This window comes from Echinops telfairi, unplaced genomic scaffold (assembly GCF_000313985.2).
Source record: "Echinops telfairi isolate 266 unplaced genomic scaffold, ASM31398v2 ScPeMD7_9;HRSCAF=40, whole genome shotgun sequence".
Lineage (NCBI taxonomy): Eukaryota > Metazoa > Chordata > Mammalia > Afrosoricida > Tenrecidae > Echinops > Echinops telfairi.
In genome coordinates, this window is record NW_022103906.1 from 23228222 (window position 1) to 23254991 (window position 26770).

The window sequence follows — 26770 nt, forward strand, 5'->3', positions numbered from 1 at the left end:
CCTCCAACCTCCAGGGCCCCCAGGCAGGGCTTGGACTGGAGCCTAGGAACAGAGTGCCCCGTGAGGATTGGTGCTCACTCTCACCCCACCCTGGGCCCAGGAGCTAATCAGAGAGAAGAAGGGGGCGGAGGGGGTGGAGGGGGCTGCTGCCTGCCTTCCCCGTTATCTGCAGCAATCCTCGGGTGGGTGACTAATGCTCCCAGTTGGTAAAAAGGCAGTGTAATCAAAACACTTTTTTTTTAGTCCTTAAAGTTAGTCATTCTCCCAGAGTGGAAGGGTGGAGGGGGGGGCGGGGGGAACAAGCAAGCTCACAGCAGGCACCAGGCAATGCAAACTGCAAGGTTTACCCTGCCCCACAGAGAGACGCAGCCTCCACCCAGGCAGCCCCCAGGTCTGTGGGGTCTGCAGCTTGGCTGTCAGCCCCAGCTAGTGCTTTTGCGGGAGTTCCTGGCTCCCTCAGCCTGGAGGGGTCTGATCCCAGGTCAGGACCCCGTCGGAGTCGGGCTCTACCCTCCTCTCTCACTCAGCCAGGTACTGTAAGGAGCCAGAGTGGTGCGGCAGTTAAAGTGCCCGCTTGCTAGCTGAAGTGGTCGGTGGTTGGAGCCCACCAGAGGCTCCCCTGGAGAAAGAGGTGGTGGTCTGCTTCCATATGGACGGGTAGCCACCAAAACCCCTGAGAGCGGTCCTCATAGTCCCATGTGGTCTCTCAGAGTGTCCGAATGGATGCCTGGACATGGGGGTCTGTTTTTATTTACGTTTTGTTTGTTTGTTTGTGTTTGTTTTTTGACCAGGTGCTGCCACCTGCTGGAAGGAAGCGGATAAAAGCTCCCAGGGTGGGCCCCACCCCTCACCTGGCCCTGCAGACCTGCTTGGCTCTCTTCCCCAGCGCTTCCTGAAACTCACCTTTGTGCCACAGGGCAGTAGCCTGCAAGGCTGCAGCCACCTGAGGGGCACCTTGGAGAGGAGGGAGACCAGGGTGCAAGACAGCAGCAGGGTCAGACTTTCATCCTCACTGCTGAGTGGCTGGGCCTCTGCTCCTGTAACGGTAAAGGGACGACAAGGATGGCAGCCGCCCCGAGGGTTGTTATCAGGGTTAAATGTGAACAGTCGGTTGTTATCAGGGTTAAATGTGAACAGTCGCAAAGGGTCTTTGCTTTTGACTGGTACTGTGGTCCCCCACAGTATTGCCCCAGGGTGGGGGTAGGGGGCTTTCTGAAGCTGGGGTCCTGACAGGAGCAAGTTGCCAGGCTCCCTCCCCTAGGGACTTTTGGTTACCAGCTGAGTGCTTACCTGTGGAGGCACCAGGATTAACTTGTAACAGAGACAAAACAAGTGGAATGGAACGGACACCATTATCTTCCCCCGAGTCAAGCAAGGGCAAACATTGCTAATAAACCACAGACTGTCACCAGCCAACAGCAAGCTCGCCATCCCCCGACCCCAGTCCTCCATTGCAGCAGCACCCCAGGCGGGCCTGGCAGGGACACACAGAGACACTCACACATGTGCCATCCCAAACCAGCCTCCTCTCCTGCTGATGGCGACCTCATGCAGGTCAGAGCAGACCCGTGCTTCCTAGGATTTCCATAGTTGGTTTGATCGCCAGGCCGTTCTTCTGAGGCACCTCTGAGTAGAGTGACTTTCTAACGGTTTGCTTAGCAGCTGAGCACATTAGCTGCTTGTACCACCCAGGGGACTCCCTTGGCACCTCGGACCTAGCTGAGACTCCTCACGTTACAGTCAGAGGAGATGAGCCCCGTGGAGGGAAGAGACTTCCTCTAGCTCTGCACAGGTATGTCTGACCCTAATTGTAACGGGTTTCTGGTTTGCTCCTTCTCGCTGCCCTTTGAGCCATCAACGTGGGTCTCCAACACTGAACCCTGGGACCCTGCTGTCTTCCAGGTTCTCGCCCTCTTGCTCCCTTTTCCCCTTGGTTCCCTTCTGTGGTCCTTGGCTGCTCAGGGAGCTCTGGTTCTGAGGAACCTTGTTGTGTAGGGAGAAATAGACATGGACACATCACAAGAACCTGAGGGGCCTGGGTCTTCGTTTCTCCTGCAGTCAGGCAACTGACCAGCCCTAAGGCACAAGGGCCTGAGGGCTACACTGGAGCTCAGTGAACCCTTCTGATCCCTCAGCCTTAGTCCTGAGATTCGAACGAAGCCTCTCATACACCCACTTGCACATCCTGACTCTTTGCTGATTAAAGGGTCAGTCTTAAGCCTCTGCATATGGAAGTCTGGGAGAGGGGAGGGTTGCATATGCCCAGGGGTGAAGTTCAGAGGGGAGCACATGTTTCCCCATTTCTGAGTAAAACGCTCCCAGGAGCGGTCAGGGGTCTCAAGGCCAGCCTGACGCTCCTGCTCTATTCCCTCCAACATGCAGCTTGGTCCCCCATAGTTGATCTCTGATACCTCAATTCTTTGAGCTTTCTCAGACTCAGACTTCTGGGGAGGAGGAATAGAAGGAAGAGGAGGAGGTGTTTAGCAGGTTTGAAGCGCTCAGGTTAAGCGCTCAGCTTTCACCAAAAGGTCGGAGGTTCAAATTCACCTAGCAGCTCTGCATAAGCAGAGCACTCCCCGCATGGCAATCTGTTCCCTTAACAATGACAGCCTAGGAAACCATATGGGGCTGTCCTAGTCGGTCATATGGGGCTGCTGTGAGTAGTGCTGCCTCAGTGGCTCCTCACAGTAACAAAGGCAGGGGCACCCACCTCTACCTGAAGCTCTTCTACTCTTGGCTTAAAATCAAAGTTGTCCTTTTCCATTTCCCACCTCCCCCAAAGGGGCAGGATCAACTTGCATTGTGCTGCCCTTTGGTAGTAGAAAAGAAAAACATACCCCCTGACCCTGAGTCTAAAGACTGAGTTTTTCAAAACCATAGGAAGTATTGTCCTGCCTCGGGTCCATCTCCCTAGATATCTATGGCAGGTCGGGTTTACAGAAGGGAACAGATAGACCCACAGGAAGAGGTGTTGACTTAGAACCTTGGCATGTGGAAGACTTTGGTGATGTTAACTACTTGATCATTTTATAGATGATGGGACCAATATGGGCCCAGAGAGGGAATACGGTTTGTCTGAGGTTCAGAATGAGTGTCAAAGTTAGAACTAGTCTAGTGCCCATCCTAAGGGATGGACCTCCCTAGAGACCTAAAATAGAGTTCCCCTGGGGTATGGTGCTGGCCTAGGTTCATGTTTTTGGAACTTCTCTGGCACTCCCTGTGGGGTAATAACTAAGAGGGGCAGACTATGTGGGAAAGAGGAAGCATGTGGAAGATCCATCCACAGGTTTGCTCAAAATCCAGGAAACATATAAACACACAGGACTCCATTCCACCCACCGGGTACTCTGCAAACAGCCAGGACTGCCCTGCCCTTTGCCTCCACCTCCTGCCCAGGCTGCAGATGCCTCTGATCATCTTGCTCCTCTTCGTTCTTTAAGGCGGGCTCTAGTTGCTCATTGTGGCCGATTCCTCAAGGAATCACATGGTGACAGACCCGATCTGTGTGATTTGCTTGGGGGAACCATGCCTCCGTGGAAGAGCCCTATTGAGCCAAAGTCTAGAGCCACAAAAATGGAGACAGAAAATGCAAATGAGAGGCCACCTGTGTACACATTCCCCTGGGCTCCACCACTGTTCCTCAGCAAGCTCTCCACCCTGGGAGATCAGAACAAATCACCAAAACCAGGAAAAAACGGCCATCATCAAGTCCATTCCGACTCACAGAGATCCCTCAGGCTTGAGAGGCTGAGTTTGAGCAGACAGCCTCATCTGTCTCTTGTGGAGCGGCTGGTGGGTTCCAGTTGCTGGTCTAGCAGCCAGTAACTCCACACATAGCCCACTGCTTCACCAGGGTGCCTGGAACAAACCACAGGGAGTCGTGTGGGTCTTCTGCTGAAGTTCATTGGTTTAGCTCATTCCCAAGCAGCCCCAGAAACATTTGCGGTCCGTTTGCAGGAGGAAACCTGCTAAAGAGAAGATCCTTGGAGGCTCTGCAGTTGCTTGCACGGGTCTTCACCAAAACACAATGTTGTCGTCGTTAGCGGTCATCAAGTTGACCCTTGACTTGTGGTGCCTCCAAACACAATACAATGAAAGGCTGCCTGGCTCTGCCCTGCCCTCAAAATTGATTAAAGACCGGACTTTCAGGTGCTCCACGGAGTTTTCCAAAAACAGATCACCAGGGCTTTTTTCCTAGTCCATCTTGGGCTGGAAGCAACATCATAGCAACAGGCCAGAGGAGCACCCCACCCCACCCCCTCCGTCTGTCCATCGCACAATATTACTGAAATTGCCTGTTTATCTCTCCCTCGAAGTAAGTAGCTCTGTGAAGGCTTGAAGGCTGAAACCACTTCTCTCTCTCTCTCTCTCTCTTCCCATGGTTGCATCCTCCTCGAAGGTTAGCACACATTGTAGGAGCTCAATTAATAGATGTTAAGTGAATGCGCAGAGAGAATGGAGCCATTCACCTCAGTCAGGTTCTGTAGTGAGGAACACAGAAGAAGTGAGTTGGAAGCCTGGGAACAGCCCCTTCCTTTTCATCCTCCTTTGTTGAGTAAATCCGCACAGTCTTCCCTGAAAAGCACCTCTTCTATTTATAGTCGGCTTTTACCTGCTCAGAGCCCTGTGAAATCCAGAGGGAGAGAAAGGGCTTTTTTGTTCCTTTGTTTGTTTCAAAAGGGGAACGCATGTTACAAATGACAAATTTTACAGGTTACAAGTGTTAAAGATTCAAAAGAGCACGCGGTGTCAAGTGCCCCTCACACCCTTGCTCCAGAGCCAGGACTCCTTCCACATAGGCAAGTACTATCATTGGTCTTTTCAGTAGAAAGCACTAACACAGAGAAAAAGGGAGGTAATTATCCGATTCAGGGGCTCGTATGGACAGAGGAAGACGGTGTTTGTAAGGCAGAACACGGGCCCAGAGCTCTTTATCCTGTAGGATTAGTGAGTCTCTAACCCTACAATCTAAGTCAGAAGAAACGCTGCAGGGAGGAAAAAGTTAATGCTCCAGGCCCCGCCCCCTGACCTGCCTCTTCCGGGCAAAGGGAGCGAGACGCACGTCACTTCCTGGAGACTGACCGAATCCGGAAGTGATTCCCCTAGGACCGGGTTGCAGCTGAGGGAACCCGGCGGCCGGCGTTTCGGCCTTCGCAAGCCAAGTTCGGGACCATGAGTTGGTGAGTGAGGGTCCGGCAGCAGGGGGGCGTCAAGTTGTTCGGATCAAGTTGCGGCTCTTCGCCCACTGGCGCCCGCCGTCCCGCACGGACCCCTCAGCTCCAGAGCAGGGACCACTGACCCGGGTGCCAGGGGCACTAGGGCGTTCAGGGACCCTTCTTCCCGGGGCTCGCCCGCAGTCACCATCCTCTGGGATCTTGTATCCGACTCGTGTTCCCTGACTTCTGTTCCAAGGAGCTGGCCCCGTCTTCTTCCAGGTCCTTGGAGTCGGAGACCTTCCCGGCCCCACCTCTTTTAAGTCTCCTTCCAGGTAAAGTCGATGCCATTTCTCCCTCCCCTGAGCCCATCCTGCCTCCGCTGTCGTCCGCTCCGGAGCTGTCTGTGGCTCTCCGGAGCTCTGGACCTGGCTCACTGACCAAAACACCTTTGCGCCATGTAACGACAGGCTACGCAAGTCAGGGAACCTGCTTTTCTTTGGGGAGAAGCCAGATGACCCTCTCCTTCCCCACCCCGGAATGGGATTGGGATATTTTTCATCATTTCCAGCGCCGTTACCTAGGCATAGTTCGGCTTAAACACAGGACTTCTCCTCGCCGAAGAAAAGCCAAGGAGTCTCAAGAGTAGTAGAGCCACAACTCTAGAACTGTTCCAGTATGGCCAGGGGCAGGGACTTCAAAAAGTTTGTGAAAAAATTCCATTGTCTTTTCATTCATTTTTTCCCCTCACAAATGTTTTTTAAGCCCCCTTGTATTTGGTGCTTGGAACACAGTAGACACTTTGTAATATCGCATGGCTGCTTTATTTCGAATACTCAGACCCCCCCACACACACACACAATAATCCCTATATGCTACTCAAGATGGTTACTATTCCAAAGAGATACACCTTACTTGCTTGCTCTCTAGGACTTCCTTAAGAGGCTGGCCAAATGGAGAACCTTACCTCAAACCCAAGAACAGACACATTCACAGCCCCAGACCTGGGAGGAAGCAGCTATAATGTTGCTTATATGAATACATTGAGCCCAGAGATGTTCAAAATGAATCAACCCTTTTAGAATCTTAAATTGCACTGTTGTAGGGACCACAGTTGCCTCTCTGTCCTTAGAGGCAGGCCAGCCTGGTTCTTGACACAAAGTCACAACACAATTGCTACTGTGAATGAAGAGAGTAGAAGAGCCTTCTGGAAGGCTTCTGCAGGCTAACATCCGGGTGGTCTGTGGAGAATAGGCCCTGGTCACCATCAGCTGCTATGCCAGTGTCAAGGGCAGCTCTCGTAAAATTCCAACCATTTCTGACCCCCTCCTTTGCTCTTCAGACCAAGATTAATGGACAAGGGTCAGACAACGGTCCAGCACATGGAGAGAGGCCTGGAGCCATGTCTTAATTTAAAGGCCAGGCAGGAGCTGCTCCTTTCCCCTCCACCTTTTGCTCTAAGTCGCTGGAAGGGCACTGGCTCCATAAAACACCAACTTTCACGCCTTGTTATAACCTAGTTAGTGACTGGCCAAGTGGCAGTTAGTTCTTCAATTCCCTCTCTAGAGGAATTCGCTCGGTGAGGTGTTGGACCATTGGACCACACGTACTCTTTCCAACAGCTGCTTTCGGAACCCTGTCTGTTCTCTTGCTTGGCTTCTCAAAGGAAGAAGGAAGCAGAAAGGATAGCTACTGTAGCCTACTCAGATTGCCACTTAAAATTAGAAAAAACGGGGGTGGGGGGTGGGGGGTGGGGATTGCACATTGGGAGATGATAGAGCAGAGGGGTAACTGGTTCTTGGGTTGCTCTGAGGCAGGTTTTACCTGCCTTAGAGAAAGTCTTTTCTGAAAGCAAAATAAAACAAACTATTGGTCCCTTTCCTAACATCTTACAAGGCCAGAGGCCATTGTAATTGACTATGTACAAGGGGGTTTCAAAAAGTTCAGAGGAAAAGTCTGTTTTCTTCATGCTCAGTTTTTCCAGGAACTTTTTGAAGCCCCTCATGTAGCAGGAGCTGAGATTTTCATTCTAGTCGGACTAATTTGCCAGGACATTGCACATCTTGGCATCTTCTTGGGCTGAGGGTCACAACCAAAAGGGTGGCTTTGTCCCCTCAAAGCTGAGATTCCTTTCTTTGCCTCCGTAGAGGGCTTCTACGTCATCTCTTGCGTGGACCCTGACCCTCTCTCCCTGAGAGAGGAACAGCACCGGCGCCTTGGTGCACAATTACACTCAGTTCCTGGCTCAATGGCTGGCAAGGGGACCAGGGCTGGGTCCTTCTGATTCACTCTCGGAGTGGTTTTCCTGCTCCCGGAATGAATACACCCATTCATCCTAGATTGGAATACTCAGTGGGGCAAGAGACCAGAGTGACGTAGAGCCATCCTGGGAGGCCGATGCTTAGGGTCAAGTTCACCAAGCACAAGAGATATGCAAGCCATCACTGAATAAGGCCTGCGGGGGCATAGCCCATCATCCCCAGAGGGTAACCATTGTTCTGGGCTTGGTTGGGCTTTCAAAATGTCACACTGAGAAATGTCCAATATTGATGCCCTTTGCACACTGTGGACTTTGCATGAGGAGTAAGAGGTCTTTGTTCTCTGCTTCCTCTGTGCTGGCAGCCCGCCCACCCCCTGTTTATTTAGTGGGTACATGCTACCCTCCTGCACCATATACCCATCCGGACATCTGCCATCTTCCTGTTTGCCTTTCAGCAAGGTGGTCCAGTGCTCTGCCCTAATGAGAAGAGAGCATATGACACACTTCAGATCACTGATTCACTTCTTGGCCCTAAGCCAAATCTCTCTCTCTCTCTCTCATTGTACTATGGAGGGAGAAAGAAATAGAATGAAGAATAATGGCCTTAATCTAGTGTAACTGTCTACAAAGATTGTAACCTTTCCTGGAACCAATCATCACAACTTGATTTCAGGCTTAGAAAAGAGCAAGACACCAAATCCATTGCCCTCAGGTCGATTTTGACTCAGAGCAACCCCATGTGTGTCAGAGTAGAACTGCTCTGTGGAGTTTTCTTGACTGTAATTTTAAAAATAGTTTTATTGTCATATTATGCACAGATCATGCAATTAAGAAGTTCAATCATATTAAGAAGAGTTGTGCAATAACCACAGTCAATTTCAGAACATTTTCTTCTTTCTCGTACTCGTTAGTTTCCCATTTTGCCCCCAGCCTTCCCTGTCATATCCCTAGGTAATTATTAATCTAGTTATTGTCTCTAGAGATTTATTTATCCTGGATTTCATATACAGAATATCAGGGTGAAAGAAACCAACAAGAAAAAGACACAAAATACCCCACATCAATGACAAAATAAAACCAGAAAATCTCAATCAAAAAGAAAGCAGAAAATATTAAAAACTGAAGCAACTTTGAAATGGACCACAACGGAGATCAAATGATGTGATACTACATTTGAACTTCACTACATCTACCTTAATCAACTTTACAAGGCTGTCTGATAGCAGGGTTAGTCACATCCCGGGATTATGGTCAAAGGGGGCGGGATTCACTGGAGGCGTAATCCCTGTGCGGACCTTGCAAATAGCTTTTGGGCTTCCACTGTCATCAATAGCCTTCTGCAAACCAGGTGCTCAGAATTTAAGCTCTGATACCTTTCACCCTCATATTTGGATTTTATTATTTACAATCCTTGGATCACACAGGTTAGTGTGCTTCCTCCATATGCATTTAGTTGACCCCTCACTTAGGTGACTGTTTGTTTTTAGACAAACCTTTAAGATGCCAGATGATATTCTTTCTGATAGCTGGGTACCCTCTGATTTCTTCACCACACTTTGCTATAGCACCCATATCTGCAGTGATCTCTTCATGAGGGTGAGCATCAAGTCAGACTATTTGCCTGTAATCTTTATGAAAGTAGATCACCGGGGCTTTCTTCTTCCCTACCACTAGTTCGAAATACAAACTGTTGGCACTACCTAGGGACTTTGATTCCAACTTACAATGAGGAAAAGGCATACTGAAGGAAATCATCTTTATATAGGGCTCTAGTCGTTTGCCTTAGAACTAGAAAATTAGAGGCCACATGGATAAGTTTGGCTAGGAGTCAAGAGTGTCAAGTTCAGGTTCTGATTCAATTGCACCATGACCTAATCAGACGTTTCTCTTTTCTGTCTGTGAAATGGAATGGAGACTCCCCGCCGACGCTGTGTGGGTGTCTGTTGTAAAAAGAATGGAGGCTGACTGGGTCCTTCAGCCTCCAGCTGTGCCTTAAATATTGATAGTCCTCAGGGTTGACCCTCATTTTCACCTCCCCCCTTTCTCAACCTCTGTACACACTTAACTGTCTTCAGGGTAAAGTCCTAACTCTGAATTATGAATGATTAGGCCTTCCTGGATCTGGCTGGTCCCCCTCTTTGCAGTTCTCCAAGTTTCCTCATCACTGGTGCACCTGTTCCTTTGCATGTGCTCTTCCCACTGTCTGCGTGCTTTTCCTTTCCAGCCCCATTCACCAGGCGCATCCTGTGGCTCAGATCTTCACTTCCTCTGACTGTCTTTTGTGAACCACCGTGCCCTTGCCTTACTAGGTTGGGTGGGGCATCCCACCCTGCTCCCTTTCTCACCCCCATGTAGTATCTATACTCAGATTATTGGTTTATGTGTCAATAACTCCACTAATCGCCTAGGAGTTGCTGGATATGGGGACTGACTGGCCATCGGTAAATGTTTATCGAAGGCAGGAATAAAGACTTGACCCCTACCCCCACCCCCATTGACTGACTTTCCTCAGCTCAGGATGATTGTTCCGCTAAAAAGGCAGAACGTACTACTGCCATTACTAGCAAATCACCTGGCAGGAGAGGTGGCCTCTGTGATTCCTTCCTCCTCCCCACGCTTCTCCATTCCCTGCGGCCTGCCGCTTCTGGTACAGTGCTTCCACCGTCTGCTAGGTATTGCAAGCCTGCGCCCTCTCTTTGCGTAAACTGCTGGAGAGCAGGGTCTACGGTGTCGCCATCTCCGTTGTGCACACAGTGGGCGCCTCATTGATGGACTAAGAAGCGACATAAGCTGCTGGATCAGTTTGAACTCCTCATGCAGGCTGATACATTTTCTCACTGGAAGCCTTTCCCCCTCTCTTCTTCCCGTTGTTATCTTACATTTATCTAGTGCTTTTAACTTTTCAAATTGCTCTCCCATCCATTATCTAATATCATCTTTCTATCTACCCTTTGAAGTACACAGCGCAGGTCTTATTATCCCCCTTTGGCAACCTATTAGAATTTGCTCAGCGAGTGACTGGGAGAACTGGAATGGAAGCCTGTGTCTCCTGAGCATTCGCTCCACTTGAGCAGGAACGTTAGAAAAGCAGAATGCCATTCCCGAGTTGATTGTAATCCCAAAGGGAGGCTTTCCACTTTGCTAGGAGGCATCTACACTGCCAGGTGGAGAGTACATTGCAGAAAAATTGTCAGTTTTCACATATGGAAGACATAGGAGGTCTACTTTTGTCCTGTTGACCTCTAAGTATTCTGTAACCATCTTAGTTTTTGCTTACTGTGGGTCCTGGGAGCCTGCCCTCATCTGTTGCGAGCATGCTAATGCCTAGAAGACAGGGAGTCCATATTCAGCTGTGATTTGGGTAACAAATGTAATGTATCTCACTCCTATTTCAGCTCTTTGCTAAGGGACGGTGTTAGGAACTGAAATGTGTCCCCCTAAAATTTGTGTTATAATTCCTAATAGCTAATATTAGGAATTTGTTTTGTAATTCCTAATATCTGCGCTTGTGTCATCATCAGATTTGGGGAGAGGTAGCCTTTATTCCATTCATGAGACAGCTTCAGAGTTGGGTGCATCTGAAGTCCATCTTTTTTGAAACTGAAAAGAGATCAAACAAGCAAATGAAAGAAGCCCAGGTGGAAGAAGAGCGGTCTCGAGCCACATGAAGGTAGCCTGGAAGAGACACATGAAACAGGCAGGTAGCTTTTCCCAGAGCCAACAAAGCAAACAAAATGGGCACCTTGAATCCCAACTTCTGGCCTCCTCCTACCCTGAGGAAGTTTACTTTGTTTGGTAAAGCCAAACAGCTGTGATGTTCCTGGTCCAGCAGCACAACGCACTCAGGGAGGAAGGGTCTTTTTCTAGGTTTTAGAGCAGTTGTAAAGAGGCCAGTATCTTGAGTCCTACCACTCTTTACTGGAAAGTGTTTGTTTTGTTCTTAATATATTGACACTAAGCTGTTAGAGTTGCTTTCCTACACCTGTTGTTTTGATGGCTGATCCATTGAATCTTGTGGCTGGGTTCCATCAAGTTGCTTGTGACTCATAGCAACCCTGTATGGCGTGAGTTGTGATGGCTTTGGAGGCTTTTGTAGGTTGTGGTCTTGACAGGCGGAGCTCGCCCAGTCCCTCTCCTGCAGAGCCGCTGGGTAGGTGTGAACTGCCATCCTCTCTGTTAGCATGCGAGTGCTTAACCACTGTGTCAGCAAGGATCCTGAACCCATGAAATGGGACAGGTATGTAGTGTGTTGCACACAGAGAATGCTCAGTAATGCTTGTTAGTTTAATGCTTGTTGAATATAAAGAATTGCCAAGGTGTGTGCTAACTATTGGCATTTAAAAGGTAGAATCTTTTTCTTCCATCAGCATCAGAAAAGTGCCAGAGTTCAAAGGAGGGACAAGAAATCATTGCCCTATTTTTATGCCAATAATGCATGAGTGCCATGTGAGTTTGCAAACCTCACCACCTCTCGTGCATTAGTTTCCTGTGCACAGTGTGTGTGTACTATGTGTGTGGGCACACATGTGTGCTGGGGTGTGTGTATGTTATTAACATGGACACCTTATATGGGAAAGTATGTGGGAAAAACTGACCCTTGACCTAGCAAGTATAATGTTTGCCAGTGGAGAATGAGAGGGGTCCAGGCAAGAGGAAAGGCGTGAGAAACAGGGCAGGCAGACTGAATCTGGAAAGAGCTTTGGGGGCAGGCAGTGGGAAGGCTAGATTGGAGCTCATGACTCAAGATTGAGGTAAGGGCATTGTTCGTGAGAATGGGTACATGAATTGGGACCTGCACTGTATAGAGTAGCGTTCAGTGCCATGCTGAGGAATTGAAATAGAGCCTAGGTTTTTGAAAATTGAAGGTTTTTCAGCCGAGAAGTGGCATGGCTAAAGCAATGATTTAGTCAGATTAATTTGGCAATGGTCTGCAGAGTAGATCTGAAAAGAGGAAGAACGGAGCCAGGGAGGCTGCATTACACAGTAGCATTCAAATTGTTTTACCCGCAGCACACCAAGTGCCTTTGATGCTAGATCTCACAATGTGCGCGCAAGAACGAGCACATGCGTGTGCGCACACGCACACATGTGCACGAGTGCAAACTGTACTTGAAATAGAAGTTTCATGGAATAAATGTGTAGTGCACTCTCATCATTCTACTGTTATTCCTGGTGGCGCTGTCCTGTAAGCTTCGGGCTGCTAACCAAAAAGTTGATGGTTCAAACCCACCAGGCTGTCTGTTCCTATAGAGATCTACAGCCTCAGAAGCTCCTTATAGGGTCACTTTGAATCAGAATCAATTCCATGGCAGTGAGTTTATCTCACTTTTTTCCCTTTAAATATGTTTGAAATTGTCACTAAAGAGTCCCAAGGCCATTCAGTTTTCTTTGTTTGTTTTTAGCCTCTCAGACCAATATTTAGGGCCAAGGGGTAAGGAATTTGGAGGGATCTTTTTTTCTTCGTATTTTAAAGAGTGACCGGCCTCAATAGACTTCAGTTGGATCTACGTCCACAGTGGAACTGTGCAGCACTTTGGCTGTACGGTGAGTGTGAGTGTACACGAACCTACTTTGGAAAGAATTCAGACAGTGAACTGTCACCTCTGCCCCAGGCAACCAAAGATAGGATTGGTTTTGGCTGTTTTTAATAAACTAATTCAAAGTCTTACTTAACAAACAAGAAATACTTATGGACCAGCTGTAAAGAATACTGACCACGTTATTTAAAAGATCCTGGAGACTTGAAAACTTTTCATCACTTCACAGGAAAGAAAACCCAAGTGGACCCAAAATTAACGATGAAATGCTCAGTCCTAGTGGAAATCCTGAAGAGCTGAGTCAACCAGTGGTGAGCTGCTATTTCCTAGCCAGATAGTACCGAGCCTCTGAGAGTAAGCAGCGGCCGGAGTGCCTCTCTTACTGGCTGGCTGGACTGGGAATGAGGGCAAGCCCATGGGAGACTCTGCAATCCTGAATCCAGTTGCCATGTGTGGATCCTGTAACCCAGAGAGAGTCTCACCTGTGCAACAGGAGATAGGGACACGGCGGCTAATTGCATCCTTGTTTGCAGGTGTCCACCTGAACAGTGGGCTGATACATTATGAAATAAGGAATGAAGTAGTGTCACGTGTAGCAACATGGGTCAGTCCCCAAAACTCAACATCAAAAGTAAACAGCTAGTTTCAAAGCTATAATTCAATATCGTGATGTTACATAGAACTTAGACCTGTAAAACAAGGGTATGTTTTGCTTGGGAATTTAAGCATGTGTTGTAAAAGTGTGAGAATAATAAATAGTAACTTGAAAGTATTAGAGAAGGAATGGGCTCAGAGCGCACTCCTCGTGGAGCTTCAATGGCAACTGCACTGTGAGCAGCTTATAGAGGAAGGTCTGGAGCCAGCAGGACGGAGGACGGAATGCGAGAGCTTGACAAAGCTAGCTAGTAGGTCACGGGTATCTATTGCATGGTTTTTATTGGATACTGAGTATTTACAACATGAAGGGACTTCAGACAGTTAGCGGGAGATTCCATTATCTGATGTACTCCTCGAAGCCCCTCCATGTTTCTCTTCTTTCTGTTTGTTAACTTTTGTCACGCCAACTCTGAGCAGCATCTCTTCTGGGGCAGACCTCACTCTTGTTATCAATGGAATGATTGCCTCCTGCTGGTGACTGATAAGGGATGAGATTACTACTTACCTTTCTGAGATTTACCTTTCTGCCCTGCCCTAGAGGGTTTCCGTGAGTCAGCATTGACTCGATGGCAGTGAATTTGGAGTTTTTGGTGACCAGTAAATAGATGGGGATGGTCTAGGAAGCTGAGCCTCTACATGAATTTTCATGATTACTCCTCTGCTTCCTGCTCTCCTCAGAGGTAGAGTCTCTGCAAGCAGCTGCTCTGCTTCTCAGTCTGTCTGAGTCAAAACCACTGTCAGCCCACCAACGTGGAAATCAGCCTTCTCCCAGGCTTGTTGAGTAAGCAGGGCAAGCCTTTCACCTCAGACCACCTTCTGTTTCTCATTTATCAAATAGGGAAGACTGCTTACCTGCCCCTTCCTGGCTTATAGATGAGAATGAGAATAGGTGGTAACTTCTCTGTGAACTCCTAGGAGTGTCCTCCAAACTCCTAAAGGAGGCTGAACTGCCTCCTTGAAATACCTTTCTTCCTCTCTTTTCTTGATCTTCATTCTATTAGGTGACTCCATCAGCATCCAGACCTGTCTCACAAAAACGATGGAGGAAGAAGTCACAATCATAAGCTAATTAACTTGGATTTGATCATCGTGCATTGTGGTATTATGGGATAAGATTACTACTTGCCCCAAAATAGGAAAAAAAAATTTTTCAAGGTTCTATTCTTTGGGGCATAGTAGAAAGAAAAAAGGATCTCTGTGTAGCTTTGTCCATGTCACCCCTTCTGGCTCTCAGTTTCATCATCACCATCAAAACACCAACCACGGCCATCTTCACAATCAATGCCAATAGCCTGCACGCTATATACCAGGAACAATTTAAAGTGTTCATCCCATCTTTACAGCACCATTATAAGACAGGTGCATTTTTACACTATGTTAGAGACAGAAAGGTTTAATAATTTGTCAAAGGTCCCACTGCTGTTGATTGGCAGAGCCAGGACTTGAACTCAAATAGTCTGCCTCCAGAGTCCTTACCCTTTAGCCAGGGCACTATCTCTTCTGTAAAAGATCGCCACCAAACCCAAATCAAGCCCACTGTCAGCAAGTCGATTCTGACTCACAGCAACCTTTATAAGACAGGGTAGAACTGCCCCTGGGGGGTTTCCGAGACTGTATGGGGGTCGAAAGGCTCATCATTCTCCCTTGCAACTGATGGTTTCAAACTGCTGACCTTTCGGTTAGCCCAATTTGTACTGACTGTGCCACCAGGGCTCCTCAAGAGAGCCATGGACCACATTAAACAAAGACGTATGCTGACTGTAGTAGATGCTCCCTGCATGGCCATTTCATTATATGCACTCCAGATCTCACATGACTCTCCACGGGCTGTGGTTCATTGTCTTTGCTTTTCAGAGATCAGCCTGGGGAGCAGTGGGGAAGGAAGGAGCACAGCTGAACCGGATGAATTGTTCTGGTCCAAGTAACAAAATCAGCCAAGTCACAGAGTCATATCTTTTATTTTTAAACACACACACACTTCCTAGGCCTCGCAGTAAGTCCGGGTAGGGTTTTGTGTGTTCTGGTTTGAGATCTGTCTAATTTAGGAGACCAAGTGAGCTGACTCCAGAGAGGCTGTGGTCCTAAATGTTGGAAATGGATAGTGCACCACTCAATTTGTGTCCCTTCACATTGGGTCTCATGTCCTTCCTCGAGCTGAACTTTCCTTGGCCCTTTGGCCTGGTGGCCAGCTGGCCCTTCATTCAGCCAGGATGGCATCCAAGAAGCAGCTGCTCTCCCGGAGCCAGATGATTCCTCCATAAGCCCTGGCCTGGCCCTCTGTTGTTTTTTTAATCTCTCTCTGATGGTTCAGGTGGTGGTAGCCTTGGTAGGGCCTCAGTCCAGCAAAGGCAGAGAGCCAGAAGATAGAGTGGCAGAAGGATGGAGCTGGGGGGGGGGGAGGCTTGTCCTTCCAGCCTGCTGAAGCTGCTGCCTTTCGCCCACCTTCCTGCTCTTGCCGAGACAGTGACTCAGGCCCAGACCACTCCCCGGGGAGCCAGGATTTCAGCCACTATCAACTGCCTCCTACTCTTTGTTCAGCCTTCCCCTCACTGCCCCCTCCCTCACTTCTCTCCTCCAAACTGGCTAGCAGTCAAAGTGGATCTTTTGCCCAGCTCAGGGGATCAGTCAGAATGATAAGGAGTGGGTAGCCTTAGTCACTGGTTTCTCTATGAAACACTGTTTCAGGGTTCTGTCCACCCCTGAGTCAGGCTTTGGCTCATTCATGTTCAGTAGAAGTTGATGCCAGAGGCCTAGTGAAGATGGGAGAAGAATGTGTGGTTTTCGCTTCTTTGCACAATTCTTGGTAATGGAAGTAGAGACTCTCCCAAGAAGGCAAGGATCGAGGGATCTGCTAGGGTGACCAGGGGATCCCTACCCAACTGTCATCTGGGCCTGCCTCTTGTCTCTGCCTCTGCAGGGGGGCGGGGGGCAAAGATTGAGAAACCTAGCAAATTGAAAATGCAAAAGAGCTGTTTTTGTAAATAGGCATTACACAAGAGCAGGAGTTTTTTTGGAGCGATTTTACGGAGAGAGACAGAATTAGCCAACTGGCATCATGCTGCTAATAGAGATATTTACTGTTTGAAAAAGTATGTTGGTAGCTTCGGAGAACATCCTGTTGACTTTTCTTTATTGTGAAAGAAAACAGTCTTCTTTCCCTGTGCACACATAGAATGTGCTCCCTCCCCTCTTTATTCTGAGGTGGGACATAGTGGGGCTGTTGAAGGGTAGGATTGGGAGAAATGTTTCCTCCATTTTGTTGCTGAGACCAAAATATCCCTTGCCCTGCCCACTGGTGCCCCCATTTGTGGTGTGACAAGCAGAGCAGAGTGTGGAGTCCAGCTCCAGAGACAGGGACCCCCAGCCCTCCCTGTTCTTTTGAGAACCCTGGAGGCAAGTCCTGTCTGCTCTCTGCAACCTCTGCGAGAGGACCCAAGGGAAGCACAAAAGTCACAGAGCACAGAGAACCTCCTCACGCTCTGTAGGCCCGGATGAGCCAGGTGTGCCCAGGCAACAACTCCTCTTGGCATTGCCGCAGTGTTGTCATTCTTGCCACACTTAGCCAAGCAACTGTTTCTTATGAGGAAGCGCCTGCCGTCCATCATGGAGTTAGTGGGAGCAGCCGGTCTTGCTGAAGTAGAGTTGCTCCCCTCTTCTCCACTCACCTTCCCCTCCTTGCTGCCTCTCACCGTTGCTGGAGGAATGCTGCTCCAGTGTCGGACACAGCTGAGCCTTGTGGGAGGGTGCCTGCACATCCTCCTGGCTATTTCCCTAACAGAGGGGGCCTTGGCATCTCCAGACTTTACTTCCAGTGCCAAAGGGCAGCTCTGTCTGCTTGGTGCCCACTGAATGTACTGTCCCTGGACCACAACCAACACTCATGGCTGGTGTGACATTTGGGGGTTTGTTTTGGTCAAATAAGAAATGGGAGAGGAAGCAAAGACAATGATATCACTTTTTTAAAAATTCTTTAGTTGGCTTTATCTAAGAATAGTCTGTTTGAGAAACCATAAATTAGAGTGCAGTATCGTCCAGGACCCTTGGGGTAATGTGCTTATTTTATTCATTCAGTGATGCTTACTAATGTGCGTTAAACAAGACACTGAGTGTCATGGGGCCATGGAATGTGTCCGTCTTGTGTACCCTGATATCCTCAGACCTAGCACAGTGCTTGACACAGAGGAGGCCCTTAATAAGTATGTGTTGAGTGTTCACTCAGTGAAAGGTTGGAAATAGTGCTGTGCCTGCTACAGCACTGGTAGGAGTTGCCAAGAAGTGTAACATTCAGTCACTGCCCTTAAGGTGCTTGTTTTTTTGTTTTTGTTTTTCAAATCAGGCATATATCCTTCAAAGGTATTTTATATATGCCCTTTACCAAGCAGTTCACTTCAGTAATGAAAAGATGGCTCAAGAGGAAGAAATGTGTTAGCACAGTTCATCACATGACAAGGTCGTGAGGGAACAAACTGGTCATCGAAGCGCATGCTGACAGGACATCGATTGGACTGAAAATTCTGATCTTTGTATCTTTTATAAACTAGGGACAGAAAGCTGCCTCCTGACTATTAGGAGGCCTTCTAGCTGAAGCCAGTAGCCCCTCCATATTTTATAATGAAAGATTGGATTTGAAATATTCTTACTAGAGTTGGAAATAGTTTTCTCTTACAGTTTCTAGGAGTCAGGAGATAAGGTATAAATATTGGAAAAGGCTAATTTTATTATTTTATTATTTTTAAATGATATGGCTGCCTACTTAAAATACACACACACACACACACACCATAATGTAGTTTAAGTATGGAGATGTGGTGGCTGGTTTCAGGGTAGATATCAAAAACTCTATAATTTTCCTTTATAGCAGGAAGGTAAAATGGAAACAAAAAAAAAATCATATCCACAGTATATCTAAAAATACACAATTCCATTCAGTCCACCCAAGAGGATATGTATAAAGCTGAAAAATCCATATTTAAGGGTTGTTTGGGGATCTTAGTATTTAACAAGAGCCTTAATGGCACTGTGGGATAAACATTGGATTGCTAATCCAGGGTTGGTGGTTCAAACCTACCAGTCATGCTGAGGTGAAAGATGAGGCTCCTATAAACATCTGCAGCTGTGGGAATCTCACAAAGCAGTTCTGCCCTCTCCTACGTGGTCATTTTAAGTTGGCATTTACTCAGTGGCAGTGAATTTATATGAAAAAAGACTCTGGAGACCAACACAAAGACTTGACTTAATGGAAAGAAATGGTATAGTCCTGAATAAGCAAGCCTAATATTGACAGAAATGTTGTGTCTTCAAAACTTAACCTATAAATACAATGTCTTTCCATTAATAAATGCCTTTTAGGATTAGGGAGGCAGGAACAACATAGATGACTTTGAATTCATCTTGAATAATAAAGCAAATGAAAATAGCTTAAATGAACAGAAATGAAATATAATGAGGTGGAATTCACTTTACTAGGAATTGAGATATAAATCTATATTTAAAAGAAAAAGTTACAGCCAAAGAGTAATCAAATCTATGGTGTAGAGGAAGTTAATTGATAAAATTATCTTTCAGAGATGAATTATTTTTTAATCATGTTAAACCAACTAGCTAACCATACACTCAAACACTAAATGGAATAAAGTTTTAAATTTAAAACCAAGCCACTAAAATTCACTGAAAATGCAAGGGTCACACAATAGCCAAATAATCTTTTGTTTTTTAATTGGGGGCTCTTACAACTCATATCATTCTATACTTCAAGTGTATCAAGCATATTTGTACATAAGTTGCCATCATCATTTTCCAAACATTTACTTTCTATTTGAGTCCTTGGCAGCAGTTCTTTTTTCCCTCCATCCAATAACCAAATAATCTTGATAAGAGTTACAGAATTCATACTTGCCAATCTCAAAGCTTATTACAAAGCTATAAAGACAGCATGCTGCTGGCAGAAAGGCAGACTCTTAGTCATTGGAATAAAATTGGGGGCCTAGAAATAAACATATTTGTAGTTAATTAATTTTCAACATGGGTATCAAGGTAACTCTATGGAAGAAGACTAGCTTTCAACAAGTTACATTGAGACAGCTGGATTCCTACATGGGAAAGAATAAAGTTGGACTCTCTCCCACAATATACAAAGCCAGCTCAAAATGGGTCAAAGACCCAAATTTAAGAATTAAAATTGTAGAAGTTTCTAGAAGTACATCTTTATGACTTTGTATTTAGCAGAAGTGTTTTAGATAGGACTCCAAAATCAGAAGCAACAATAATAAGTTGAACTTCATCAGCATTTGAAATGTTTGTGCTTTTCAAGGAATGTCATCTAGAAAAAAGACAACCCACAGAGTAGAAGTAAACATTTCCAAATCGTGTATCTGATTAGTGTCCAAAACAGATAAAGAACTCTTCAACTCAGTAATCAAAAGACAACCTGATTTTCAAGATGGACAAAGGACTTGAGTTGACATTTTTCCAAAAGAAAAAATGAGACAATAAAAATGACCAATAAGCTCAACACAGTGGATGGATGTATGGATTGTGGTAACAGTTGTATGAGCCCCAATAAAATGATTTTTTAAAAGCAAATGTCCACTCCCCCCAGAAGAATTTATTTCAGAGGGCAGCACTGAAGCCTCAGGTCAGGGCAAGGGACACGGGAGCAAGTGAAGGGGGAGGAAAAGAGAGTGGAGCACATCCTGGCCCACCAACCTTTGATGATATTCCCACTCAGAGCAGCCAATCCACAGAGAAGACCATATGGCCAGCCCCACTATGAGACACGACATCCCTCACTGACTCATAGCCCTACATGGGACAACAGTGGAGACACAGTGTGGGTGGGAATTATGCCCGAGCTGATCCCACCACACCGAGGCAAAACACTAGGCGTGCAACAGAACAGCAAGGGGAACAGAGCAACGAAGTCTCCAGGGAATACCAAAAATAGACTTTGGGGCCAAGGCATGGCACCCCATCAGACTCGACTGGCAAACATTCCTAAAGGCCAACAAACAGTCCTTGAATTAACTGCAAGCTTTTCTTTGTTGTTGTTGTTGTGTTGTGGTTTTCTGTTTGTTTGATTGCTTTGTCATTGGCTTTTTGTTGTTGTTTTATTTTCTTTTGTTGCTTGATTTTGCTCTGGCTTGTTTTTGTGCATGTTATTTTATCCGTAGGTCTGTCTAAATAAAATAGGCTGGATGAACAATCTGTAGGAGAAAACAACAGGACCCACAGTTCAGGGGGACATGGGAGAGGTGGAGGTGGGGGGAAAGGAAGTGGTGTTAACAAACCCAAGGAAAAGGGAACAACATGATCCAAATTGGTGGTGAGGAAGGTGTAGGAGGCCTGGTAGGGCGTGATAAAGGGTAATGTAACGGAGAGGAATTACTGAAACCCAAATGAAGGCTGAGCATGATAGTGGGACAAGAGGAAAGTCAAAGGAAATAGAGGAAAGAACTAGGAAGCAAAGGGCATTTATAGATGTCTAAATAAAGGCATGTACATATGTAAATATATTTATATATGAGGATGTGGAAATAGACCTATGTGCATATATTTATAGTTTCACTATTAAGGTAGCAGATGAACATTAGGCCTCCACTCAAGTACTCCCTCAATGCAAGAATACTTTGTTCTATTAAATTGGCGTTCCATGATGCTTACCTTCCCGACACAATCACTGAAGACAAATGGGTGCATAAGCAAATGTGGTGAAGAAAGCTGATGATGCCTGGCTATCAAAAGATATAGTGTCTGGGGTCTTAAAGACTTGAAGATAAACAAGCAACCATCTTGCTCAGAAGCAACAAAGCCCACATGGAAGAAGCACACCAGCCTGTATGATTACGAGGTGATGAAGGGATCATTTATCAGGCATCAAAGAACAAAAAATCTTATCATGTGTGCTCACCTCCTCGATAGGATCACTGAAGACAAATGGGTGCATAAGCAAATGTGATGAAGAATGCCTATGGTGCCCGGCTATTAAAAGATATAGCATCTGGAGTCTTAAAGGCTTGAAGGTAAACAAGTGGCCATCTAGCTCAGAAGCAACAAAGCCCACATGGAAGAAGCACACCAGTCTGTGTGATCATGAGGTGTCGAAGGGATGAGGTATCAGGCATCAAAGAACAAAAAATCATATCATTGTGAATGAGGGGGAGTGCAGGGTGGGGACCCAAAGCCCATCTGTAGGCAACTGGACATCCCCTTACGGAAGGGTCGCTGGGAGGAGATGAGCCAGTCGGTGCAGTGTAGCAACGATGAAACACAACTTTCCTCTAGTCCTAAATGCTTCCTCCCCTTTCCCCTATCATGATCCCAGTTCTACCTTACAAATCTGGCTAAATCAGAGGATACACACTGGTACAGAAAGGCTGGAAACATGGAATCCAGACGGATGATTCCCTTCAGGACCAGTGGAGAGAATGGCGATACTGGGAGCGAGTAGGAAGGGTGGGGTAGAAAGGGGGAACTGATTACAGGGATCTACATATAACCTCCTCCCTGGGGGACAGACAACAGAAAAGTTGGTGAAAGGAGACGTCGGAGAGTGTAAGATATGACAAAATAATAATTTATAAATTATCAAGGGTTCATGAGGGAGGGGGGAGTGCGGAGGGAGGCGGAAAAATAAGCTGATGCCAGGGGTTTAAGTGGAGAGCAAATGTTTTGAGAATGATGAGGGTAACAAATATACAAATGTGCCTTACACAATTGATGTATGTATGGATTGTGATAAGAGTTGTATGAGCCACCAATAAAATGATTTTTTTTAAAAAGCAAATGGCCAATAAGCCCATGAAAAGATTGTCAACAGCATCCTTGATCATTGGGAAATTGCAGCTCCAAACCACAATGATATACTGGTATACCTACTGGAATGGTGACAGTCAAAAGGACATACTAACAGGAGAAGGTGGAAAAATTGGGACCTTCATACACTGGAAATGAACAAAGGTTCATCCATTTGGGAAAACAGTTTGGCAGTTCTTCAAAATGGTAGACATAGTATTACCATGCGACCCATCAGTTTCATTCCTACTTAAGTGCCCAAAAGAAATGAAAACTGGGAGGGCGGGGAGGGAGGGAGGAAAATGAGGAGCTGATACCAAGGGCTCAAGTAGAAAGCAAATGTTTCAAGAATGTTGATGGCACCCCTCTCCAGCTAGTGGCATAGTGGTTAAGTGTGGGGCTGCTATCCGCGAGAATGATGAGAGCAGCAAATGTACAAAGGTGCTTGACGTGATGGATGGATGGATGGATTGTGATAAGAGTTGTATGAACCCCCAATAAAATAAAAGAAAACATAGCCATCCAAAAGCCATCATTGTTCATAATAGCCCAAAATTGGAAACAACCCGAATATCTATCAATCACTAAATAAATATCAATGTAATAGAATCTTATTCAATCACAGAAAGGGAATTAAGTACTGGTACCTACTGCAACGTGAATGGTCTTTGAAATCGTTATTCCTTGCGAAAGAAGTCAGACACAGTGGAATGAAAGATAATAGAGTTTGATTTTTTTTTCACTAACTTCTTGAAAACCCCCTTGTATATAGTTCCTTTTTATGAACTGCCCAGAATAGGCAAATCCCTAGAATAAAAAAATAGATTAGTAGTTGCCAGGGGCTAGGGAGAAAGGAAGAGTATCTTTCGGGAATAATAAAATGTTCTGGAATTAGAGAGTGGTGATGGCTGTACAACTATATAAATATCCTAAAGCTTTTCAAACATACTTTATAGGGTGAGTGTTAATGTAAATGATATCTCAATAAAGTTGTTATTAATAAATAAGCCAGGTTCTGAGTAAAGATGACAGATTGAATATATACATCTAATTTGTCTCCCCCACAAATCCCACAAAAGCACTGTAGAACAGTTTTAAAGCACACACAAATGTACAAATTCTAGGAAAATGGAAGAGACATCAACAATAAAATCTGAGCATTAAAATACAATTCTAAGAAGTTTGGAGAGCCAAGAAAGCCAAATCCTAAACTGGCAATTGGAGAAGCTTCCTAACTTACATCACAAAATCTTGACCAGTTCAGACACTGGTGCGTGGGGGGCACAGATGATTGAGCACTTGGCTCCTCGTTGAAAGATTGGCAGTTCAAACCCACCCAGAGGTGCCTGTGAAGCCGGGCCTGGTGAGCTACTGCTGAAAGGGCCCAGCCTTCAAAACTCGGTGGAGCACTTCTACTCTGCAGGCCTGGGGTCCCCAGGAGTCAGAATCCACTCAACAGCAACTACCCAAGTACCTCTAGGCATAGAGTGGAAGTGAAGCTGAGCTCTCAGGTAGAGGGGAGTGCTCAAAAGCTGTTTATGAAAAAACTAGAGCCCTGTGCCGCTGCACATTAGAAGGTCCTAGAGTGGGAGAAAAATGTGAAACAAAACATCTGTAGAAAAGACTCAGCTGGAGACTGGTGAAGCCCTGAGGCTATACCCCTTAGCCACCCTTCAGGTCTGGAAAGAAACTCACCTGATTCCCTGGTGGCACAGTGGGTTACACATTGGGCTGCTAATCCCAAGGTCAGCAGTTTGAAACCAGCCATTCCCAAGGAAAACGGCAAGGCTTTCTACTTCTGTAAACCTTTATAGTCTGAGATGCACAAGGAGTGGTTCTGATAGGTTCAATATCAACTCAATAGCAGTGAGGGTTTTTTTTCTTTTGATTGCTCATTTTTTATATAGCAAACTATAAGGGCAACAGTAAAACCAGGGAGGGCATGCACACCTTGAAGCAATCAGTCATTTAAAAGGCAGTATTTACCCAAGGACAAAATTTAGAAGAATTAGGAAAGAAAGAGAAATGGAAACAGGAAACCCAGGAAGGAAGTGGAACAAATGATCTCACATTGAAGAGATTTCAATCAGTGACGTGAAATAAAATGTATGTCTATTGAATGTAAAACTGATTCTGTAAGCCTTCACCCAGTTCACAACAAAAAGCTTTTTTTAAAAAATCAGTTGAATTTCTATGCATGAGCAATGAAAAATCTGAAAGGGAAATTAGAGAAAATTCCATTTGTAGTTGCATCTAAGAAAATAAAATACCCAGAAATAAATCTAAACAGTCATAGGAAGGATTCAGATGATGAAAACGTTAAGACAGTGTAGAAAGAGATTATAGACATTCATGGTTCATGAACTGGAAGATTCCAGTACAACGCAAAACAATCTACAGATGCAGAAAAGTCTCAGTGAAAATTCTAATAGCTGCCTTTACAAAAAAACAAATCCTCAACTTGATGTGGAATGGCAAGAAACTCTGAATAACTAAAATAATGTTGCAAGAGTACAAAGTAGTAAGACTAAATGATTTTAAAATGTAATATACAGTTATTATAATGAAAATAGCCTGTTACTGATATACATAGACACTTACAGCAAAGGAGTCTAAGAACCAGAATAAACCCTTACTTCTGAGGTCAACTGATTTTTGACAAAGGTGTTAAGTCCATTTGATGGGAAAATTGGATTTCCATATGCAGAAAAAAGAAACCGGATGTATGCCTCACATAATACACAAAAACAAATTCAAAGTAGATTAAGGACCTAAATGTGAAAACTAAAACCATAAAATTCTTAGAAGAATAAGCATGGACAAGGCTGTCAAACCGAGCTTTCAGCAATGGATTAATTAATAAAATAAAAGCAAAAGACAAATAGATAAATGGACCCTCACAAAGATCAAAGGCCTTTTCATCAAAAGAATTTACCAGAAAGTGTAAAGACAAGCTACCAACAGAGAATATTTTGGAAAGCATGTATTTGACAATAAAAACCAAAATATATATAAGACTTAGGCAACCCAGTCATCAAATGGGGCAAAAGACTTGAGAAGGCATTTGACCAAAGAGGATATTCAAATGGAATGATGATCAGATCAGGATGGTGAGTCATCAGAGTGATGCAAAATGAAACCACAATAGAAGGGGGAAAAATAATTGAAACAACCAACAGGGATGCAATTTAAAACACAACGGAAAAAAAACCCCAACAACTCGTGGTCTAGATACATAATAAATGCTATATATTTTAAAACCAGGTTGATGAAAGCTAACAAAATGACTTACGATACATATTTGTGCAGGACACCACTTTTTTTAAGCTGTGTAAGTATGCACACAGGTGTATACCTCAAGATTCATGTTAGGACTATTTTATTTTGTTTTTTCCTGTCTTTTGCACTTTGTATTCCATGGTTTCCAAGTGTTTAACATTGATCAGGCGTTCTTCATAGTCAAGGGGGGAAAAAATCCTAAAGGTTTTTCTTGTTTATTTTTAAAATACAAAAATATTTGAAAGAAGAAACCAGTCATCATATTTTAACCACTGAAAATTAACCATTACTAATTTTTGGCTTATTTGTTTCCAGTTGTATTTTCCTAGCTCCAAATTTTAAAAATGTAATTGACAATACCAAAATGTTAACTTTGGTTAATTTTTTTTCAAAAGTTTTATTGGGACATAATCCACATATCACACAATTCAATAGTTAAATCATATCAAGAGTTGTACAGTCATTACCACAATCAGTGTTAGAACACTTTCTTCTCTCTTGTGCTCCATTTTTTTTTAATTCATTATCTGGTTTTATTGGTTCAGCATGATGTTTATAAGCTACATCAATATTATTCCGTGTATCAATAGTATTTTTCCTTTATTTTTATATGTACATATGTTGCCAGAATTATTTTTATTTTTTAAATCATTTTATTGGGGGGGAAAATGACTCATTTTATTGGGGACTCGTACAGCGTTGTTTGTTTTAACCGTTTTATTAGGGGCTCATACAAATCTCTTTTTTCAGTTTTCCTTTTTATTTTTTTTATTTTAATTGTTTTATTAGGGGCTCATACAACTCTTATCACAATCCATACATACATCAGTTGTGTAAAGCACATTTGTACATTCATTGCCCTCATCATTCTCAAAACGTGCTCTCCGCTTAAGCCCCCGGCATCGGGTCCTCATTTTTTCCCTTCCCTCCCTCTTCCCCCTCCCTCATGAACCCTTGATAATTTATAAATTATTATTTTGTCATATCTTGCCCTGTCCGAAGTCTCCCTTCACCCACTTTTCTGTTGTCCGTTCCCCAGGGAGGAGGTCACATATAGATCCTTGTAATCAGTTCCCTCTTTCCAACCCATTCTC

General features: G+C 45.2%; 1 protein-coding gene across 2 annotated transcripts in view; it reads left to right on the forward strand.

Annotated features, from left to right (window-relative positions):
• The first annotated feature begins 5098 nt into the window (after positions 1-5098).
• Positions 5099-26770, forward strand: part of BIN3 (bridging integrator 3) — a 60810-nt gene continuing 39138 nt past the window's right edge. The window contains exon 1 of one of the 2 annotated variants that reach the window (XM_004707597.2): positions 5099-5180. In XM_004707597.2, coding sequence (XP_004707654.2) covers positions 5173-5180 — 8 coding nt within the window. In that variant the 5' untranslated portion in view covers positions 5099-5172. The remainder of the gene's footprint in view (positions 5181-26770) is intronic. The other variant, XM_045286791.1, reaches the window with a different exon arrangement.